The 20,971-nt window shown below is 52.9% G+C and overlaps 1 protein-coding gene across 2 annotated transcripts in view; it reads right to left on the bottom strand.

Annotated features, from left to right (window-relative positions):
- Positions 1-20,971, bottom strand: part of IGSF21 (immunoglobin superfamily member 21) — a 109,398-nt gene that overhangs the window by 9,765 nt on the left and 78,662 nt on the right. Inside the window, exons 7-11 of one of the 2 annotated variants that reach the window (XM_061567907.1) lie at positions 10,481-10,690; positions 6,107-6,187; positions 5,462-5,597; positions 2,584-2,666; positions 1,516-1,708 (exon numbers count right to left, since the gene is read on the bottom strand). In XM_061567907.1, coding sequence (XP_061423891.1) covers positions 1,516-1,708; positions 2,584-2,666; positions 5,462-5,597; positions 6,107-6,187; positions 10,481-10,690 — 703 coding nt within the window. The remainder of the gene's footprint in view (positions 1-1,515; positions 1,709-2,583; positions 2,667-5,461; positions 5,598-6,106; positions 6,188-10,480; positions 10,691-20,971) is intronic. The other variant, XM_061567906.1, reaches the window with a different exon arrangement.

Below are 20,971 nucleotides of genomic sequence, written 5' to 3'. Positions count from 1 at the left end.
GTGACTTTACTGAAAGAACCAAAGAGTATGGATTCCTGCAGTCACGAAAGCTTCAAATAAAAATTAGTGTATGGTAGTGTAGTGTATAGTAGAGTAGTGTATAGTAGAGTAGTGTATGGTAGTGTAGTGTATAGAGTAGTGAATAGTAGTGCAGTGTATAGTAGTGTAGTGTATGGTCGAGTAGTGTATGGTAGTATAGAATCCCTCTTACCGACCATTCCCCTCTTAACGACGGGCTGTTGTAGGTGCAGTAAATATTAATTAAAACATGTATTAACTGTGTTTCTTTTAATATTATGTGTTTATAATGTTGTTCATATCTTTATGTATTGCTCTCCATTGTTAAACTATTATAAAGTACTTTTTTAGACGAAAATGGGTAACTTTCGTTGCTTTCTCAACGCAAGCAGGACAGCTGCTTGCGTTGTGGCCGAAACGTCGTGAGAATTATTTTATTATGTTTTCTTTTTATTATTTTATTATTTCCATTTTACGTGACTTTACCGAAAGAACCAAGAAGATGAATCCCTGCAGTCACGAAAGCTTTAAATCGGAATTTAATCCTTTAACGTGCATTCCCGACACTCGCTTAACGACCAAATCACCTAACGACCAATTACCGTCGTTAAAACGAGGAGGAGTGCTTATCCTCTAACAAGCCGCTGCTGCGACTCCGCACCGGCTGCTATGCTCGCAGCGGACGTTAAAGATCCCCGCGACGTCGTTTGTAGCGGACAGCAGGCAGCTCTGTGCGCCCGCGTCACGGTTACAGATTTTGACTAATCGAAAGAGAACGACACAACCGCAACTCACTCAGTCACAACTACGGACAGCAGCAGCAGGAGCAGCAGCAGTAAAAGTCGCAGGAGGAGCAGGAGGAGCAGCAGCAGTAGAAGCCGCAGCAGGAGCAGCAGCAGGAGTAGCAGCAGGAGCAGCAGCAGTAGAAGGAGCAGCAGCAGTAAAAAGCTGCAGCAGGAGCAGCAGTAGGAGCAGCAGCAGGAGCAACAGCAGCAGCAGTAGCAGCAGCAGGAGTAGCAGCAGTAGAAGCTGCAGCAGGAGCAGCAGCAGTAGAAGCCACAGCAGGAGCAGCAGCAGCATTGCCTCCCTACTGCCAAACTACTGTCGTGACACACACAGCGGCGCCTTGCTTCGTGATGATCACCTCGTTCCACGCAGGGGCACACCGAATATGACGAGGCGTGTGTATGTGGTGAGTGAGTGGTGAGTAGTGAGCGTACACACACACACTGAATATGATGAGTCGTGTATGTCTGTGGTGAGCGAGTGTTGAGCGTACACACACACGAAACATGATGATGCGTGTGTGGATGTCTCTGGTGAACGAGTGGTGAGCGAGTGGTGTATGTCGATAGTGAGTGGTGAGCGAGTGGTGAGTGTACACACACACACCGTATATGATGAGGCGTGTGTGTGTGTCTATAGTGAGCGAGTGGTGTATGTCGGTCGTGAGTGAGTGGTGAGTGGTGAGCGAGTGGTGAGTGGACACACACACACCGTAGATGATGAGGCGTGTGTGGATGTCGGTGGCCCCCAGGGCGTTCTCTGCGGAGCAGCGGAACATGGAGCCGTTGAGCGCCGCCCCCGCGTTGTCCAGCAGCAGCCGCGGCCCCTCGCTGTGGGGGCGCCCGTCGGGCAGGGGGCCCCCCACGCGCGTCCACCTGTACAGCGGCTCGGGGAACACCTCGCTCTGGTGGGGGGTGGCACGGGGGGGGGGGGGACACGGGGGGGGGGACACGGGGGGGGGCCATGGGGGGACACATGGGGGGTGGGTGGGGGGTACCGGGGGGGGGGGTGTGGGGGGCCACCGAGGGTGGGAACACGGGGGGGGGAGGGAGGCCACGGGGGGTGGGGATGATACGGCTCACAAAGGGACCGCAGCTAAATAACAGCGGTGTATTTATATTTGAATCGGTCCTAGGCGTCCCCTAGGTCGAGTCAGTGTTAAAGGAGCACTGCACTTTGGTGCAGTAAGCGAACATCAGCACATGCGGAGACTAAACTACAGCGTCACTATTGTTTTTATTTTACCAGGTAAGGTCCCCTGAGCTACGCAGCTCTTTTTCAGAAGCAGCCTGGCTGCAAATGACAACTGAAGCAAGAGGCTTATCATCATCATCATCACGTAGTCATTTATAGCGGCCAAATTGAGGACCCGGAGCTAAATCCACGCGACCACGGGGAGAGAGACACCACAAACTCCAAATACACAGCAGCAGGCGTCAGGGTCGGGAACGAACCCACGACGTGCTGCCTACCGGGCGAGGTGGTCAACGCCTGGAGACAAAGGCGGCCGGGGCGTGGTTGTTGGCCACACGACCGCCTCGTGCGCTCCCAAACGGCGCTTGCCCCCCAACAGTTTGTTGGGGGCTGCTTGGGGGATGTTTGTGACGGGCGGGGGGGGGGCAACATTTTAAAACAGGCAACGTTCCGGGCAACGGCCCTTTTTCACGACACACAAACAGTGCCGTCACAGGATGGCAATCGGGCGAATCGTCTCCCGTTGTGTATTTATAGACCCCCCCCCACGTCACCGTGCTGGACGTCGGCGGGGGTTCCGCTTACCTGGAAGTCGACGCTGAACCGCACCGTGCGTCCCACCAGGGGCCTCCGCGGGAGGATGTCGATCCGCAGGCCCTTGGGGGCGGCTGGGGGGAGGCAACAATGGAGGGAACGCGGCCCCCACGTCGCACGCTCCACGCGGGTACGGTGTCGTTTAGTAACAGTGGGTGGGTGAGCAGGTGGGTGGGTGGGCGAGTGGGTGGGTGGGTGAATGAGCGAGTGGGTGGCGGGTGGGTGAGTGGGTGGGTGAGTGTGGTGGGTGAGCAGGTGGGTGGGTGAGTGGCTGGGCGAGTGGGTGAGTGGGTGTGTGAGTAGTGTGAGTAGGGTGAGTGGGTGGGTGAATGAGCAGGTGGGTAGGTGGGCGGGTGGGTGAGCGACTGGGTGGCTGGGCGAGTGGGTGGCGTGTGGGTGAGTAGGGTGTGTGAGTAGGGTGAGTGGGTGGGTGAATGAGGTGGGTGGGTGGGCAGGTGGGTGGGTGGGTGAATGAGCAGGTGGGTGGTTGGGTGAGCGACTGGGTGGCTGGACGAGTGGGTGAGTGAGTGTGTGAGTAGGGTGAGTGGTTGAGTGAGTGGGTGGATGGGTGAGAGAGTAAGGTGGGTGAGCGAGTGGGTGGGTAAGTGGTTGGGTTGTTGAGCGAGTGTGTTGGTGGGTGGGTGTTTGAGCGAGTAGGGTGGGTGGGCGAGATTAGGAGTGAGTGGGTGAGTTCAAATTGATTTTGTTCAACCGGGCGAGACCTCGGGAGACACGATAGGAGTGTCATTTATAATGGTGAGTGGGTGAGCGAGTGGGTGAGCGGGTGAGTGAATGTATGAGTGATTGGATGAGTGAGTGAGTGCAAACTCAGGACAGTAGCGATAATAGCAATAACACAATGTATAGAAACCAGATGGAAAAAACCCAAACACATGTACAGGTACAACAACAAACAACAACCGCCATTCGCCACGAAGTGGCGGTGATGTCACCACGATGCTTGTACCAGGCTATGTGCATGTTGAGGCCACGTGAAGTGTCAAACGCCTGTTGACAGGAGGTCACGAGGCAGACTCAGGTGCCACGGGTCGACTGACTGAGATGACTGGCTGATGCACCACCTGTGCCCCCTACTGTGCCAACTTGCTGTGCTTTAACCATCCGGCGCTCCGCTCGTTGTGAGTGTCGCTCCTCCCCCCTCCGTTGTCGTTGGAGGGCAACTGCCTCCAACTGCCCAGTAGCGCCCTTCACGAGCCTCCTCTACAGAGGCCGATATTGACACCGCTAGTACCAGTCATCAGCAAGTCCACTCAGCTCCACATCCTCCTGTACCACATCACTCCATCTCTTCTCTAGCCCGTGCTGCGCCCGTTTAGCCCCCTCGATCCGGCCGAACAAAAGCTGTTTAGGTGGCTGGGCATGGGAAGGCGAGCCCAAAGTAGCCTGGGGCTTACAGCGTTCCACACCTCACTGCCACGCTCCAACACTCCCTTAATTCGTTTGTACTTAAGAAGAGCCACTCCCTGTTGTTTGGCAGTCTCCTGCCCCGAGAAGAGGACTGTCCACCCCTCATGGTGGCAGGAGCCAGAGCCGGTCCACCAGACCTCCTGAATACCACAGAGATCCAGGCGGTACCAGTCCAGCTCCCGACAGAGGAGTGGCAGCCTCTTCTCCGCAGTGAGCGTTCGAATATTCCACGTGGCCACACGTAGTAGTTTTTTGTTGCTTTTGGATGAGCCCTGAGGGTAAGGATTCAGTCTCCTGGCTCCGCCAAATGGGGTTTGGCCAGGAGACGTCATAGACGCCTGTCCCCCCGGGGCCTCCGGCACAAGCTAATTAATTAAAATTTTCCCTCGTGGTTTAGTGCTCATTAATTGAAGGTTGAGGGGTTACCAGCGCCTCGCACCCGTCCAGAGCCTCCATTTGGCTACTGTGGTGATTACGAACGCCATGACGGGAAAGAGCAATTTAAATTGGTCCTCCCCCCATGGCGATGCCCACCACAGCATTGACGCCCGGCACCACGAGGAGGTAGTGGGTTGTTTTTTGCCAGACTCCCCACACACACACGTGTACACACACACGTGTACACACACACGTACACACGTATATACACACACAAAGTGTACACTGTGAGTGAGTAGCGCCTCTAAAAGCCGAAATGGCTCAACAGGGCCTGGTGTGGCCTCCACCACGCCCGGCAACCTTTGTCTCCCCCCTGCTGATGTTACTACACACTGCATCAGCTACTCATTTGAGGCTGAGTCGACCTAGGGGAGTCCCAGGACCGGTTAAAATATTAGCCACACGTGGACATCCACAAATGTGCACGTGTGGTGTGTACGGACGCATATGTGTGTACACCAATGAGCGTGTACATACGCATGGCCCTGCTGTCATTCTACTGCTGGGTGAGGGCCTCCCCAGGGCAGTGTGGGGCGGGCGGCGTCAATCCACCATACTTCCCGTGCTGGGTCAGCGTAGGGCCGGTAACAGCCGGGAGCTCGGTAACTTCCAGGAAATCGGAGCGCAGAAGTACAGCGCAACACACCGGACTCTGTTGCACTTGGCCTCTGCGGTTCCAGGAAGCGTAGCGCAGCGGCCTATAGCACCTGGTAGGCACGCTGCCAGCATTGTCAGGGCTAAACCCAGCGGCAACACTCCCTCGCCGTCGTGGGTGACCGGCGCGGTGAAGTACGGTCGCTCGGTGCGCGCGTCACCACCACCCCCCCTCCACCGTGCTCCCCCCCCCACCAAGCACCCCCACCAAGCACCCCCCCCATTGCGCCCCCCCCACCACGCTCCCCTCCCCAACTGAGCACCACTCCCCCCCCCCACTGCGCCCCCCCCCCCCCCACTGCGCCCCCCCCCCCCCCCACTGCGCCCCCCCCACCCGCCGCGTCCTCACTCAGGGTGCGCTCGAGCTGCATGGCCATGGACAGCGCTGGGTGCTGAACCTCGCAGCTGAAGAGGGCGAGGTCGTCCAGCGTGGGGCTCAGCAGCCAGGTGAGGCGCGCACGCACCTCCACCGTGCCGTCGCTCACCTGCACGCTCACACACACTCCGTGACTACAGCCTGACTACACTCTGACTACACCCTGACTACACCATGACTACACCGTGACTACATACACAAAGCACCTCCACCGTGCCGTCGCTCACCTGCACGCTCACACACACCACCGCCGCTCCGTGACTACACCCTGACTACACTCCTACTCCACCCTGACTACACCGTGACTACACCCTGACTACACCCTGACTACACTCATACTACACCCTGACTACACTCATACTACACCCCGACTACACTCATACTATACTCCTACTACACCCTGACTACACCGTGACTACACCGTGACTACATACACAAAGCACCTCCACCGTGCCGCCGCCGCTCACCTGCACAGCCACACGCACCACCGCTCCGTGACTACACCATGACTACACTCATACTACACCGTGACTACACCGTGACTACACCGTGACTACACCCTGACTACACTCACTCTACACCGTGACTCGCGAGTGATGGGGGGCGCGAGCAACTCACAGGAATCTCGCCCTGGTGCAGAAAGTATACCGGCTCCTCGTGCAGAGACACCACCAGGCGGGGTTGCGACCCCTTGGGAGTCTGGGTGAGGTCAGGAGTCAGAGGAGGGGGGGGGGGGTTACAGGGTTCACAGAGTAAAGATCGACAAATCGGCTGCACGACGTGGCATGCACCCAAGGGGTCGCCGGCTCTCACCGAATGTTTCTTGGGTCGCCGGTTTGTACCGGCGCAGGCGGCACGCGATCATTAGCCACGGCCAGAGGGATTCTGGAGAGTGGCGTGTCGGGTGCGGTCACTTTCTTAGAGAGACTCGGCTGAATTGAACCCCTATGGTTAGGACTAGTGTCAGGGTTAGGGTGTGGAGCTAGGATTTGGACAATAATTATAATAATAATTTACTTATTAATCCAGGAGAGTCACACTGAGTAATAGGACTACGTTGGGGTGTTTATGAGTGAGACGTTTCAGCCGATTGACAATCTTGAGTCGTCCTGTTTATTATCCACGTGGGGGGAGGAGGAAAGCGGAGGACCCGGAGACGATCCCACGCCTCGAGCGAGGGAGCAACACTCGATCCCACTGCCATCCCGCCGCCATCACCACCGCCACCACCACCACCAACGCCACCACCGCCACCACCACCACCACCACCACTATCGCCACCATCACCACCGCCATCATCGCCACCGCCACCATCACCACCACCGCCATCACCATCACCGCCATCACCGCCAGCGCCACTGGAGGGGCTCTCGAAGTTTCCCTCTCGCGGACTCCCTTTCGCCACTGATCAGTACGAGTGTGGGAACTGCAGGGCTGCATCTTAACCACCTCATAACTAACACCTGGATTTAAAGCGGGCTTCTCAAGCAGAGATAGCTGGGGGTGCCAACAGCCATTATGAACCTCCCCGAGAGAAAGAGAGAGCGAGAGGGAGACACGCGTGCACACACAGACACCCACCCCGAGCCTCAGGCCTTTAACCTTGAAACCACAGAGCCGGCGTTGTCAGCTCCTGGCCCGTCTTGCCGTTACGAGGCCACAAAACCTCCCGGCAACGTCTTTACAACGCGCGAGGAGTGACGCGGGCACGCGTGCGGTTAACGCGCCGGGGGATTTACGGGCTGGGCTCCTCTAAATCTCCACCCCCCCCGCACCCCCCTACCCCCCCACCCCACGCCGACGCCCCCCCCATGAACTCGGTCGCATCCGTCGCATCCCAACTTGAGATATGCTAGACAAATACGAATTGGTGATCAGCGTAGAAATTACAATACTTATTTTATTACTCTATGATTCTTTCGGTAAATTCGGGTAGAAAGAAAATAAATTAAATAATAGAATACGATGTTTCGATTGCAACACAAGCAACCGTCATCAGATAGAACTCAATTTGAGAGAGACAAAACACAGACATGGAGGCACACAGACGGACACACAACAGACACACAGAGACCCAATGCCTCTGTGTCGATGTCTTATATAGAGAGAGGGGGGGGGGGGTCAGAGAGAGAGGTTGGTCTGCTGGAGCAGAGAAATTAGCATGTCAATGAAAGACCCAACAAGACTGGTACATTTTAGAGAGAGTTGTGTGGAAATCCACCCCGAAGCGACCGAGGGAGAGAAAGAGCGAATGGACCTATGAGAGAAATAGGCAGTTTGAGAAAACAAAATGTAGCAATTTTTTGGGAAATGTAATGCATTGCAAACACAGAGTCGGCTAACACACAATTAACGCATAGCCTGGTTGATTACGATCTCCAAAGATTGCTATTTCATTATACACTATGTCCCACCCTCCCCTCTGCACCCCCCTCCCTGCCGGGCCCTCTCCACCCCCCCCCCCCCCCCCCCCCCCGGTTTGTCTTTTAGTGTCAATCTGATTCCTAAATCTTGGCACTCATAAAGAAGAGTTATTTTTGTTCATGCTATTTTACAGTATTTATTTGCCAGGCTGAGTCCCAGCGCCGACGATGGCGGCAGGCGGCGTTGCCGCTTGGCGCGGGGTCATATATCGTGAACTTCACAACGGCTTCCCCGTGCCAGCGTCGTTGATCGTAATGGGACCTTTTTGCCAGTATAAAAAAAGTCCCATTTTGTAGCTGCTCACCCTGAACTATGAATGCCCTGATAGTGCATTATTTGTAATGTTTAACACGTAGGAGGCTTTTGCAATCAATATCATCCATAAGAGAGGTTTTTTTTGTGTTAGATCACGTAAATATATAAATGTGTCGTTAAACCCGCCACCACTCGACACAGCCAATTAGTAAGGTCAGAACATGCCAGTTCGTTACTAGTACTACTAGTACTACTAGTAACGAACTGGCACGAGTAACGAAACAGAATTGCACGTTCTGTTTACGTGACAAACCTTACTAATCGGCTGTCGGGTGGTGGCGGGTTTAACGACACGTTTATATATTTACGTGATCTAACCCAGATAAACCTGTATTGTTTTTGTACGGTTCGCCTTTTGGCGCTGTTCTCTGGTCTGACACTGGTGAGACGAGGCCCTAAAGAAGGCTGTTGTCTCTGGTGTAGGGCAATCAGTTTCAACGGTAATGCATCACATTATCATAGCATGTTTGATTGCATGTTCACCACAAGTGCTGTGTGTGGTTAATGCATATTTGATTCCTTGCAAAAGGTTTCTATTTGGTGTTTGAGCATCTTAACATTGCCAGAAAGAGTAACAAACCTCTTCTTATTTTTTCATACGTCGTTCATCGTCACCACGGCTTCTTCATCCGAGTTCCTGCGTGTCGCAACACGGTGCTCCGTGCTCGTACGCTGCAGCGTGCAGGCGGACGAGCGGCAGGGCTCACGATGGTCGTGTCGAACCAATTCCACAAAGAATCAAAGCTCTGATTGGCCTGCGTATCCCACTCTCTCTCTCTCAGGGGGTTCATCATGGCCGTGTCAGAGACACCGAACCAATTTCACTAAGGATAAAATCTCTCACTGGCCTGCGTGTCTCTCTTTCTCTCTCAGGGGGTTCATAATGGTCTTGTCGGAGACACCAAACCAATTCCACTAACAATCAAACCTCTCACTGGCCTGTGTGTCTCTTTCTCTCTCTCTCTCTCTCTGTCTCAGGGGGCTCATAATGGCCATGTCGGAGCCGGCGGGCCAGCGGTGCCGAGATATTTGTGCTGTTCAAGCCCAAGATTTTGTTGTTGCGAAACATCCACCGCCTGACACGGCGAGAGAAAAAAAAAGGTCGCGTGGGGTCGGGAAGTGGGTCCACGATCGCTTCAGCTCCGACTCGCACATTCAGCCGGAGCACCACTCTCACCACCACGTCGAGCGGTGATCAAATCAGATTGTCGATGTTGCCGCTTGAAACCACGTCAAGCATCGTCAGTTCTAGACCCGTATGCAACTTTTGCATGCAACTTTTGGATTTTACTGTGAAAGTTGCCGTTCAATTTTATTCTTCAAATGTTTTTTTAATTCTATCAGGTAAGGCTCACTGGGCTGTAATGTATATCTCTTTTTCAGAAGCGACCTGGCTTTTACAAATGGATAGCTCAACGAAGTTCCCTTATCGTGTAGAAATGTATAGCAGCCAAATACTCTAAACGCGTGGCGTTGATTCTAAATGTGGAAGGAAAAGCCAGAGGACCCGGAGAAAAATCCACTCGACCGCGGGGAGAGAGAGAATCCGCAAACTCTTTTGCGTCCAATATTATTAACGTTGATAATCGTTTTTTTGCTTTGGCTCAGATGGCCGCACAAGTTAAATGTTGTGCTGTGCACCCCTCCTCCACCTCGACACAGCCAATTAACAAAGTAGCCACGTGATGAACAAAGTGGCCCACATACTGCTGCTTCAGCGGCACCACTCGTAGTGTTGCTGGAGAGCGATCCACACAACATCTAACATTGGGGAGTCCGGCGCTTTTTGCCATCAGTTACAACCGGCACCATCAGGCAGTTTCCAGAATTGCAAAAATGTCTTGGGCTTTAAATAGGAGATGCGATGCAATCAATGTGGCCCACACGGGAGCGGAGAGTGACAGGAAGCGATACCTAAGAGGTTAATGTACGTATGCTGAAATTCTTTTCCACCGTACGTAGCCAACCGTGCTTATGAATTAATGTGGTCAAATCACTCAATATGCCATTGCTTTATTAATAGTTTTTCAGACTTCCCGATGATAACCGGAGTGTCCTAAAATACTCGCCCAGCACGTGGAAAATTAAAATTAAATTTGGGGGGCCCCCTCCACGGTGTCGGTGGAGGGGGCCTCACGAACATGGACGTGGTCGCTTCGTGATGTTGGCCCTAACCCACGAACAGCAAATTTTCGAATCGTGACGTCGGCTGAAAAAAAAAATGAAACTTGCCCTACTCCTCGCCCTACTCACCCACCTTCGCCTGCGACGCCGCCACCACCCCCTGGGACTTGTGGGAGGGTTGCAGTGGTGGGGGGGCGGCCGCGACCGCCCTATCCCCGTCCGCCTGGGGTCTGGATCCTGTGGCTCCCCTTGTTCCGGGACCCCGCGAGTGGGCGTGCGTCTCGCCAGGTCGGGATGTGGCTGGGTCCGGTTTGGTGTCATCCGGGTCGATCCAGGAAGCTGCGAGGAAAATCAGAGCGAGACAGAGAGTGCCAACGGGTGAGGGGAGGGGGGGAGAGTGAGCTGCAATGCGATCTGTCGTGGAAAAAAACACAAAGGCCAACCAAAGGACTTGTTAGCAGCCCTAACACTGATTATCCATCACCGCGCGATTATCCAGCCTCCAACATTATCTGATGCTCCCATGGGCCGATCTGGCATTGCAATTCCGGTGATCGCCGGAAAACCACTCCAAAGGCTGTAACTAGTCCGGCGATCGGCACCATGTGCGTGACAAAAAAGTCGCCATGCTTGATTTCAGTTTTAAATATTATATACGGTACATTATACACGACATACAACTTAAACAATGAATATACTGCAAGTATATATACAGTTTTCATGCATGACATATACAGTCCGATCCAGCAAAAAGTGCTATAGTTATTAGTATTACTGTAGTTATTAGTCATGCAAATTGTATATAGTGCAGCATTTTCATTATTTAAGTGGTCGTATGTAGTGTATAATGTACTGTATATAATATATGATACTTAAATCAAGCATAGTTGCATTTTTTGTCACGCTACATGATGCTGCTGATCGCCATAACTAGGTGACAGGCTTTGGAGCGGTTTCGCCCAGGACCGTCGGATTATAATTAATCGATGATCGACTGTATGTTGAACATCTTTCTCACCGTACGTAGCCAATCGCAAGCTAGAGGCCGCACTCACCACTCTAGTCCACCACACGCTAGAGGCCGCACTCACCACTCTAGTCCACCACACGCTAGAGGCCGCACTCACCACTCTAGTCCACCACACGCTAGAGGCCGCACTCACCACTCTAGTCCACTACACGCTAGAGGCCGCACTCACCACTCTAGTCCACCACACGCTAGAGGCCGCACTCACCACTCTAGTCCACCACACGCTAGAGGCCGCACTCACCACTCTAGTCCACCACACGCTAGAGGCCGCACTCACCACTCTAGTCCACCACACGCTAGAGGCCGCACTCACCACTCTAGTCCACCACACGCTAGAGGCCGCACTCACCACTCTAGTCCACCACACGCTAGAGGCCGCACTCACCACTCTAGTCCACCACACGCTAGAGGCCGCACTCACCACTCTAGTCCACCACACGCTAGAGGCCGCACTCACCACTCTAGTCCACCACACGCTAGAGGCCGCACTCACCACTCTAGTCCACTGTCCGCTAGAGGCCTCACTCACCACTCTAGTCCACCACACGCTAGAGGCCTCACTCACCACTCTAGTCCACCACACGCTAGAGGCCTCACTCACCACTCTAGTTCACCACACGCTAGAGGCCGCACTCACCACTCTAGTCCACTGTCCGCTAGAGGCCTCACGCACCACTCTAGTCCACCACACGCTAGAGGCCTCACTCACCACTCTAGTTCACCACACGCTAGAGGCCGCACTCACCACTCTAGTCCACTGTCCGCTAGAGGCCTCACTCACCACTCTAGTCCACCACACGCTAGAGGCCGCACTCACCACTCTAGTCCACTGTCCGCTAGAGGCCTCACTCACCACTCTAGTTCACCACACGCTAGAGGCCTCACTCACCACTCTAGTCCACCACACGCTAGAGGCCTCACTCACCACTCTAGTCCACTGTCCGCTAGAGGCCTCACTCACCACTCTAGTCCACCACACGCTAGAGGCCTCACTCACCACTCTAGTCCACCACACGCTAGAGGCCTCACTCACCACTCTAGTCCACCACACGCTAGAGGCCGCACTCACCACTCTAGTCCACTGTCCGCTAGAGGCCTCACTCACCACTCTAGTCCACCACACGCTAGAGGCCTCACTCACCACTCTAGTCCACCACACGCTAGAGGCCTCACTCACCACTCTAGTCCACTGTCCGCTAGAGGCCTTACTCACCACTCTAGTCCACCACACGCTAGAGGCCTCACTCACCACTCTAGTTCACCACACGCTAGAGGCCGCACTCACCACTCTAGTCCACTGTCCGCTAGAGGCCTCACTCACCACTCTAGTCCACCACACGCTAGAGGCCTCACTCACCACTCTAGTCCACCACACGCTAGAGGCCTCACTCACCACTCTAGTCCACTGTCCGCTAGAGGCCTCACTCACCACTCTAGTCCACCACACGCTAGAGGCCTCACTCACCACTCTAGTCCACCACACGCTAGAGACCTCACTCACCACTCTAACGTGAGTGAGTGAATGGGGTTTGTACAGTGAGGGAAAAAGTATTTGATCCCCTGCTGATTGTGTACGTTTGCCCACTGACAAAGAAATTATCATTCTATAATTTTAATGGTAGGTGTATTTGAACAGTGAGAGACAGAATAACAACAACAAAATCCAGAAAAACGAATGTCAAAAATGTTATAAATTGATTTGCATTTTAATGAGGGAAATAAGTATTTGACCCCCTTTCAATCAGCAAGATTTCTGGCTCCCAGGTGTCTTTTATACAGGTAATGAGATGAGATTAGGAGCACACTCTTAAAGGGAGTGCTACTAATCTCAGCTTGTTACCTGTATAAAAGACACCTGTTCACAGAAGCAATCAATCAATCAGATTCCAAACTCTCCACCATGGCCAAGACCAAAGAGCTCTCCAAGGATGTCAGGGACAAAATTGTAGACCTACACAAGGCTGGAATGGGCTACAAGACCATCGCCAAGCAGCTTGGTGAGAAGGTGACAACAGTTGGTGCGATTATTTGCAAATGGAAGAGACACAAAATAACTGTCAATCTCCCTGGGCCTGGGGCTCCATGCAAGATCTCACCTCGTGGAGTTGCAATTATCATGAGAACGGTGAGGAATCAGCCCAGAACTACACGGGAGGATCTTGTCAATTATCTCAAGGCAGCTGGGACCATAGTCACCAAGAAAACAGTTGGTAACACACTACGCCGTGAAGGACTGAAATCCTGCAGCGCCCGCAAGGTCCCCCTGTTCAAGAAAGCACATATACATGCCCGTCTGAAGTTTGCCAATGAATATCTGAATGATTCAGAGGACAACTGGGTGAAAGTGTTGTGATCAGATGAGACCAAAATGGAGCTCTTTGGCATCAACTCAACTCGCCGTGTTTGGAGGAGGAGGAGGAATGCTGCCTATGACCCCAAGAACATCATTCCCACCGTCAAACATGGAGGTAGAAACATTATGCTTTGGGGGTGTTTTTCTGCTAAGGTGACAGCACAACTTCACCGCATCAAAGGGACGATGGACGGGGCCATGTACCGTCAAATCTTGGGTGAGAACCTCCTTCCCTCAGCCAGGGCATTGAAAATGGGTCGTGGATGGGTATTCCAGCATGATAATGACCCAAAACACACCGCCAAGGCAACAAATGAGTGGCTCAAGAAGAAGCACATTAAGGTGCTGGAGTGGCTTAGCCAGTCTCCAGACCTTAATCCCATAGAAAATCTGTGGAGGGAGCTGAAGGTTCGAGTTGCCAAACGTCAGCCTCGAAACCTTAATGACTTGGAGAGGATCTGCAAAGAGTGGGACATCCCTCCTGAGATGTGTGCAAACCTGGTGGCCAACTACAAGAAACGTCTGACCTCTGTGATTGCCAACAAGGGTTTTGCCACCAAGTACTAAGTCATGTTTTGCAGAGGGGTCAAATACTTATTTCCCTCATTAAAATGCAAATCAATTTATAACATTTTTGACATTCGTTTTTCTGGATTTTGTTGTTGTTATTCTGTCTCTCACTGTTCAAATAAACCTACCATTAAAATTATAGACTGATCATTTCTTTGTCAGTGGGCAAACGTACAAAATCAGCAGGGGATCAAATACTTTTTTCCCTCACTGTATGTTCCCCTATCCTGCAAAGTGAAAAACCCCCGCCCACCTCCTACGCATTTCCCATAAATATGCTAAATTCATCTTGAAATGCAAATTATTTTGTCAAGGCGCTCTTCTTCCCCCCTCCAACCCAGCTTAAATATACGCTCCAAGCTTGGTGGTGTTTCATTCTTCACCTGAGGACAGCTGCTTGCGTTGTGGCCGAAACGTCGTGAGAATTATTTTATTATGCTTTATTTTTATTATTTTATTACTTCCCTTCTACGTGACTTTACCGAAAGAACCAAGAAGATGAGTCCCTGCAGTCACGAAAGCTTTAAATCGAAATCTGCAAAGTGAGTTTGAGTGATTCAGTATGAGTGAAAGAGAGAGTGAATGAGTGTGTGAAAGTGAGTGTGTCTTTGAGTTTGTTTTCTCCCCCTGTTATGTAGATTGTGAGTGAGTGCGATAGTGAGTGTGATAGTGAGTGAGTGTGATAGTGAGTGAGTTGGCACAAGAGGGTGCAAACTTGGTTGTACCTGTCACCACATCTCAGTCAACCCATACATAGCTCCCGTGACCTCCTGACGGCCAGCCTAACCTGGCACAGGTGCCACATGGAGTCATCGCCGCTTAGTGACGAATCGCATCCATTGTTGTGTGTGTGTGTGTGTGTTTCAATGAGTGTGAGTGTGTAGCCACGTAGCCCGCATGCCCAGCCACCGGATGACCAATCAGATTCTGTTTGGCCACACAGAGGAGCCTAAACGGGCACGACATGAGCTGATGCTGTACGGGAGGATTTGGAACTGAGCGGACCAGCAGTGTCAAGATCGGCCTCTGTGGAGGTGGCTACTGGGCAGTTGGAGGCAGTCGCCCTCAAACAACAACGGAAGGCAGAGGAGCGATGCTCACAACGACGAGCGGAGCACCGGGTGGTTAAAATGCAGCAAGTTGGCACACTAGGGGGTACAGCTGGTGCATCTACCGGTCATCTCAGTCGACACTTCACGTGGCCTCAAAGTGCACCTGGCCTGGCAGAGGCGCCGTGGTGACGTCACTGCCACCACGTGGCGAATGGCGGCTGTTGGTATTGGTGAATGAGTGGGTGAATGAGTGTGAGCGGTAGTGTAGTGGTTGGCGTGCTGCGCTACGAACCTGGTGACCCGGGTTCGATTCCCGCTCATGGCCAATACCAGTGATGATTATCTGAATTGGTCGACTCAGTCTCAAATGAGTACCTGGTGCAGTGTGTAAATATCGCCAACAGAGAGACAAAAGCGGCCGGGCGTGGTGTTGGCCACCCACCCCCCTCGTGTGCTATGCCAGCCTTCATAGGTGTTCGCTAACAGCGCTCCTGCAAGTCTGTTAAGGCTATACGGGGCATCTTTGTCTTTTTATGAGTGTGAGTGACTGCCGTTTGTATGTTCTCCCCGTGTCCACCATGGGTTTGTTCGGGGTTCTCCGGTTTCCTCCCATCGCGAAAAGAAAAACCCTCCCACACAACGGCACCGGTCTTATACAAAACATCCCAATGCTTAAAAGTTACCCGCAAATTACTCAATTAGGGTTACACATTCAGCGACATCGCCCCCCCACCCGCCTACTGCCAATGCCTGGAAGGACCCTCTTGAAAAGAGTCTTGAGACTCTAAAATAATAATTAAAAAAACTACACTTCTAGAAGGGAAAACGACCGATGGACGAGACCGCTGACAGAATGGCTGCCAAACGGAGGGAACGTGGCCGAGAGTACGCCCACCGCGGAGATGGAGCGACGACGCGCCGACGGAACACGATATCCCTGGGCTGTGAGGGATGCTGACGGCTTGGGGAGGCCCTCATCTAGCAGTGGATAGACAATGGCCGACGGAAACGAGAGGTGGCCTGTGCGGCAAAGACGTCTGCTAAACGGCTGGATGTCTTTCGATTTAAAGCTTTCGTGACTGCAGGGATTCATCCTCTTGGTTCTTTCGGTAAAGTCACGTAGAAGGGAAGTAATAAAATAATAAAAATAAAACATAATAAAATAATTCTCACGACGTTTCGGCCACAACAAAAGCAGCCATCCTCAGGTGAAGACCAGGTCTGTCGGGGAGACAGCGTCTGAATGAAACACCACCACGCTTGGAGCGTATATTTAAGCTGGGTTGGAAGGAGGGAAGGGCGCCTTGACAAAAGAATTTGCATATCAAGAGGAATTTAGCATATTTATGGGAAATGCAGGTATGTGATTCGTACTACTTGTGAAATGCGTAGGAGGTGGGCGGGGGGTTTTCAAAGTCATATTATGCCCGTGCATTATGCAGGATTAGCAGCATCAAAGGGAGGGGATAGGGGTAGCATTAATAAAGGGAAGGGATGTTAATAGTATGTAGCTGTAGTAACTAAACAACCACGTAAAAAACTAAAGTATAAACTACATAGTGTCATCAGTATACAAAATATACTCTCCAATAAGCTGAGCTACTAACAGTAAGTAATACATTACAATTTTATGTAGCAAAAAATATAATATCCTTCCAGCTAAACTTTTTTCCTTACATCACACGGGTCTACCCCGTACTATATGCTGCCATAGACAAACCCAACATTAAATTATATACTGTATTACTATACACCACCCTATACCTTAGAATAATACATAGTGTAATATTACACTACACACTACACTTATTTTATTATGTTTTATTTTTATTATTTTATTACTTCCCTTCTACGTGACTTTACCGAAAGAACCAAGAGGATGGCTGGATGTCTGTCAGAAAAAGCTTCATAGGTCATCGGATTCCTCTCGGATAAAAACAAATCAAGATTCTGATTGTGATCTCTGTCTTGGGATCTATAAACGAGCATGAGAATGCAGCCCAGATGCCACAGCGTGTGTGTGTGTGCATGCACGTTTGCACATCGTGTTTAATGAAGAGGCCACGTAAAGTGTGATTCATATCGCACGAGGGAATTACATTTTTTGCCGAAGATTTACAACTCGTAAAAGCGGTCGCGTTTATTCTGCCTCGTGTATTAGCCCGCAGTTTTAATGGCAAAAGTTGCCAAGGAATGTTACGAAAGTCCAGCCCTAGTACTACTCCTCGCGAACCAGCCACGAGCACCATCTCTACCCCTGACACTACCCCCAGACAACCACTAGCACCAGCTCTACCCCTGACACTACCCCACACAACCAGTCACTAGCACCAGCTCTACCCCTGTCACTACCCCAGACCACCACTAGCACCAGCTCTACCCCTGTCACTACCCCAGAGAACCACTAGCACCAGCTCTAACCCTGTCACTACCCCAGACAACCACTAGCACCAGCTCTACCCCTGACACTATCCCCAGCCAGTCACTAGCACCAGCTCTACCCCTGACACTACCCCAGACAACCACTAGCACTAGCTCTACCCCTGACACTACCCACAGACAACCACTAGCACCAGCTCTACCCCTATCACTACCCCCAGACAACCACTAGCACCAGCTCTACTCCTAACACTACCCCAGACAACCACTAGCACCAGCTCTAACCCTGACACTACCCCAGACAACCATTAGCACCAGCTCTAACCCTGACACTACCCCAGACAACCACTAGCACCAGCTCTACCCCTAACACTACCCCAGACAACCACTAGCACCAGCTCTACCCCTAACACTACCCCAGACAACCACTAGCACCAGCTGTACCCCTGACACTACCCCCAGACCACCACTAGCACCAGCTCTACCCCTGACACTACCCCAGACAACCACTAGCACCAGCTCTACCCCTGTCACTACCCCCAGACAACCACTAGCACCAGCTCTACCCCTGTCACTACCCCAGACAACCACTAGCACCAGCTCTACCCCTAACACTACCCTAGCCAGTCACTAGCACGAGCTCTACCCCTAACACTACCCTAGCCAGCCACTAGCACCAGCTCTACCCCTGTCACTATCCAGACAACCACTAGCACCAGCTCTATCCCTGACACTACCCCAGACAACCACTAGCACCAGCTCTACCCCTGTCACTACCCCCAGACAACCACTAGCACCAGCTCTACCCCTAACACTACCCCCAGCCAGCCACTAGCACCAGCTCTACCCCTGTCACTACCCCAGACAACCACTAGCACCAGCTCTACCCCTCACACTACCCCAGCCAGTCACTAGCACCAGCTCTACCCCTGACACTACCCCTAGACCACCACTAGCATCAGTTCTACCCCTAACACTACCCCCAGACAACCACTAGCACCAGCTCTACCCCTGACACTACCCCAGACAACCACTAGCACCAGCTCTACCCCTCACACTACCCCAGACAACCACTAGCACCAGCTCTACCCGTGTCACTACCCCCAGACAACCACTAGCACCAGCTCTACCCCTGACACTACCCCCAGACAACCACTAGCACCAGCTCTACCCCTGACACTACCCCATCCAGTCACTAGCACCAGCTCTACCCCTGACACTACCCCCAGCCAGCCACTAGCACCAGCTCTACCCCTGTCACTACCCCAGACAACCACTAGCACCAGCTCTACCCCTGAAACTACCCCCAGCCAGTCACTAGCACCAGCTCTACCCCTGTCACTACCCCAGACAGTCACTAGCACCAGCTCTACCCCTGTCACTACCCCAGACAGTCACTAGCACCAGCTCTACCCCTGACACTACCCCCAGACAACCACTAGCACCAGCTCTACCCCTGACACTACCCCAGACAACCACTAGCACCAGCTCTACCCCTAACACTACTCCAGACAACCACTAGCACCAGCTTTACCCCTGACACTACCCCCAGACAACCACTAGCACCAGCTCTACCCCTGACACTAGCCCAGGCAGTCACTAGCACCAGCTCTACCCCTAACACTACCCTAGCCAGCCACTAGCACCAGCTCTACCCCTGTCACTATCCAGACAACCATTAGCACCAGCTCTATCCCTGACACTACCCCAGACAACCACTAGCACCAGCTCTACCCCTGTCACTACCCCCAGACAACCACTAGCACCAGCTCTACCCCTAACACTACCCCCATCCAGCCACTAGCACCAGCTCTACCCCTGTCACTACCCCAGACAACCACTAGCACCAGCTCTACCCCTGACACTACCCCAGCCAGTCACTAGCACCAGCTCTACCCCTGACACTACCCCTAGACCACCACTAGCACCAGTTTTACCCCTAACACTACCCCCAGACAACCACTAGCACCAGCTCTACCCCTGACACTACCCCAGACAACCACTAGCACCAGCTCTACCCCTCACACTACCCCAGACAACCACTAGCACCAGCTCTACCCTGTCACTACCCCCAGACAACCACTAGCACCAGCTCTACCCCTAACACTACCCCCAAACAACCACTAGCACCAGCTCTACCCCTGACACTACCCCCAGACAACCACTAGCACCAGCTCTACCCCTGACACTACCCCCAGACAACCACTAGCACCAGCTCTACCCCTGTCACTACCCCAGACAGTCACTAGCACCAGCTCTACCCCTGTCACTACCCCAGACAACCACTAGCACCAGCTCTACCCCTGACACTACCCCAGACAACCACTAGCCCCAGCTCTACCCCTGTCACTACTCCAGACAACCACTAGCACCAGCTCTACCCCTAACACTACCCCCAGACAGTCACTAGCACCAGCTCTACCCCTGCCACTACCCCAGACAACCACTAGCATCAGCTCTACCCCTGACACTACCCCCAGACAACCACTAGCACCAGCTCTACCCCTGACACTACCCCAGACAACCACTAGCACCAGCTCTACCCCTGACACTACCCCCAGCCAGTCACTAGCACCAGCTCTACCCCTAACACTACCCTAGCCAGTCACTAGCACCAGCTCTACCCCTAACACTACCCTAGCCAGCCACTAGCACCAGCTCTACCCCTAACACTATCCCCAGCCAGTCACTAGCACCAGCTCTACCCCTGTCACTATCCAAACAACCACTAGCACCAGCTCTATCCCTGACACTACCCCAGACAACCACTAGCACCAGCTCTACCCCTGTCACTACCCCAGACAGTCACTAGCACCAGCTCTACCCCTGACACTACCCTAGACAACCACTAGTACCAGCTCTACCCCTGACACTACCCCCAGACAACCACTAGCACCAGCTCTACCCCTGTCACTACCCCAGACAACCACTAGCACCAGCTCTACCCCTGACACTACCCCAGCCAGCCACTAGCACCAGCTCTACCCCTGACACTACCCCCAGCCAGTCACTAGCACCAGCTCTACCCCTGTCACTACCCCAGACAACCACTAGCACCAGCTCTACCCCTGACGCTACCCCAGCCAGCCACTAGCACCAGCTCTACCCCTGACACTACCCCCAGACAACCACTAGCACCAGCTCTACCCCTGTCACTACCCCAGCCAGCCACTAGCACCAGCTCTACCCCTGACGCTACCCCCAGCCAGTCAATAGCACCAGCTCCACCCCTGACA

This window comes from Lethenteron reissneri, chromosome 40 (genome assembly GCF_015708825.2).
Source record: "Lethenteron reissneri isolate LAM-NWPU_2019-01 chromosome 40, ASM1570882v1, whole genome shotgun sequence".
Classification (NCBI taxonomy): domain Eukaryota; kingdom Metazoa; phylum Chordata; class Hyperoartia; order Petromyzontiformes; family Petromyzontidae; genus Lethenteron; species Lethenteron reissneri.
This window is presented reverse-complemented; position numbering and strand designations above follow the sequence as displayed.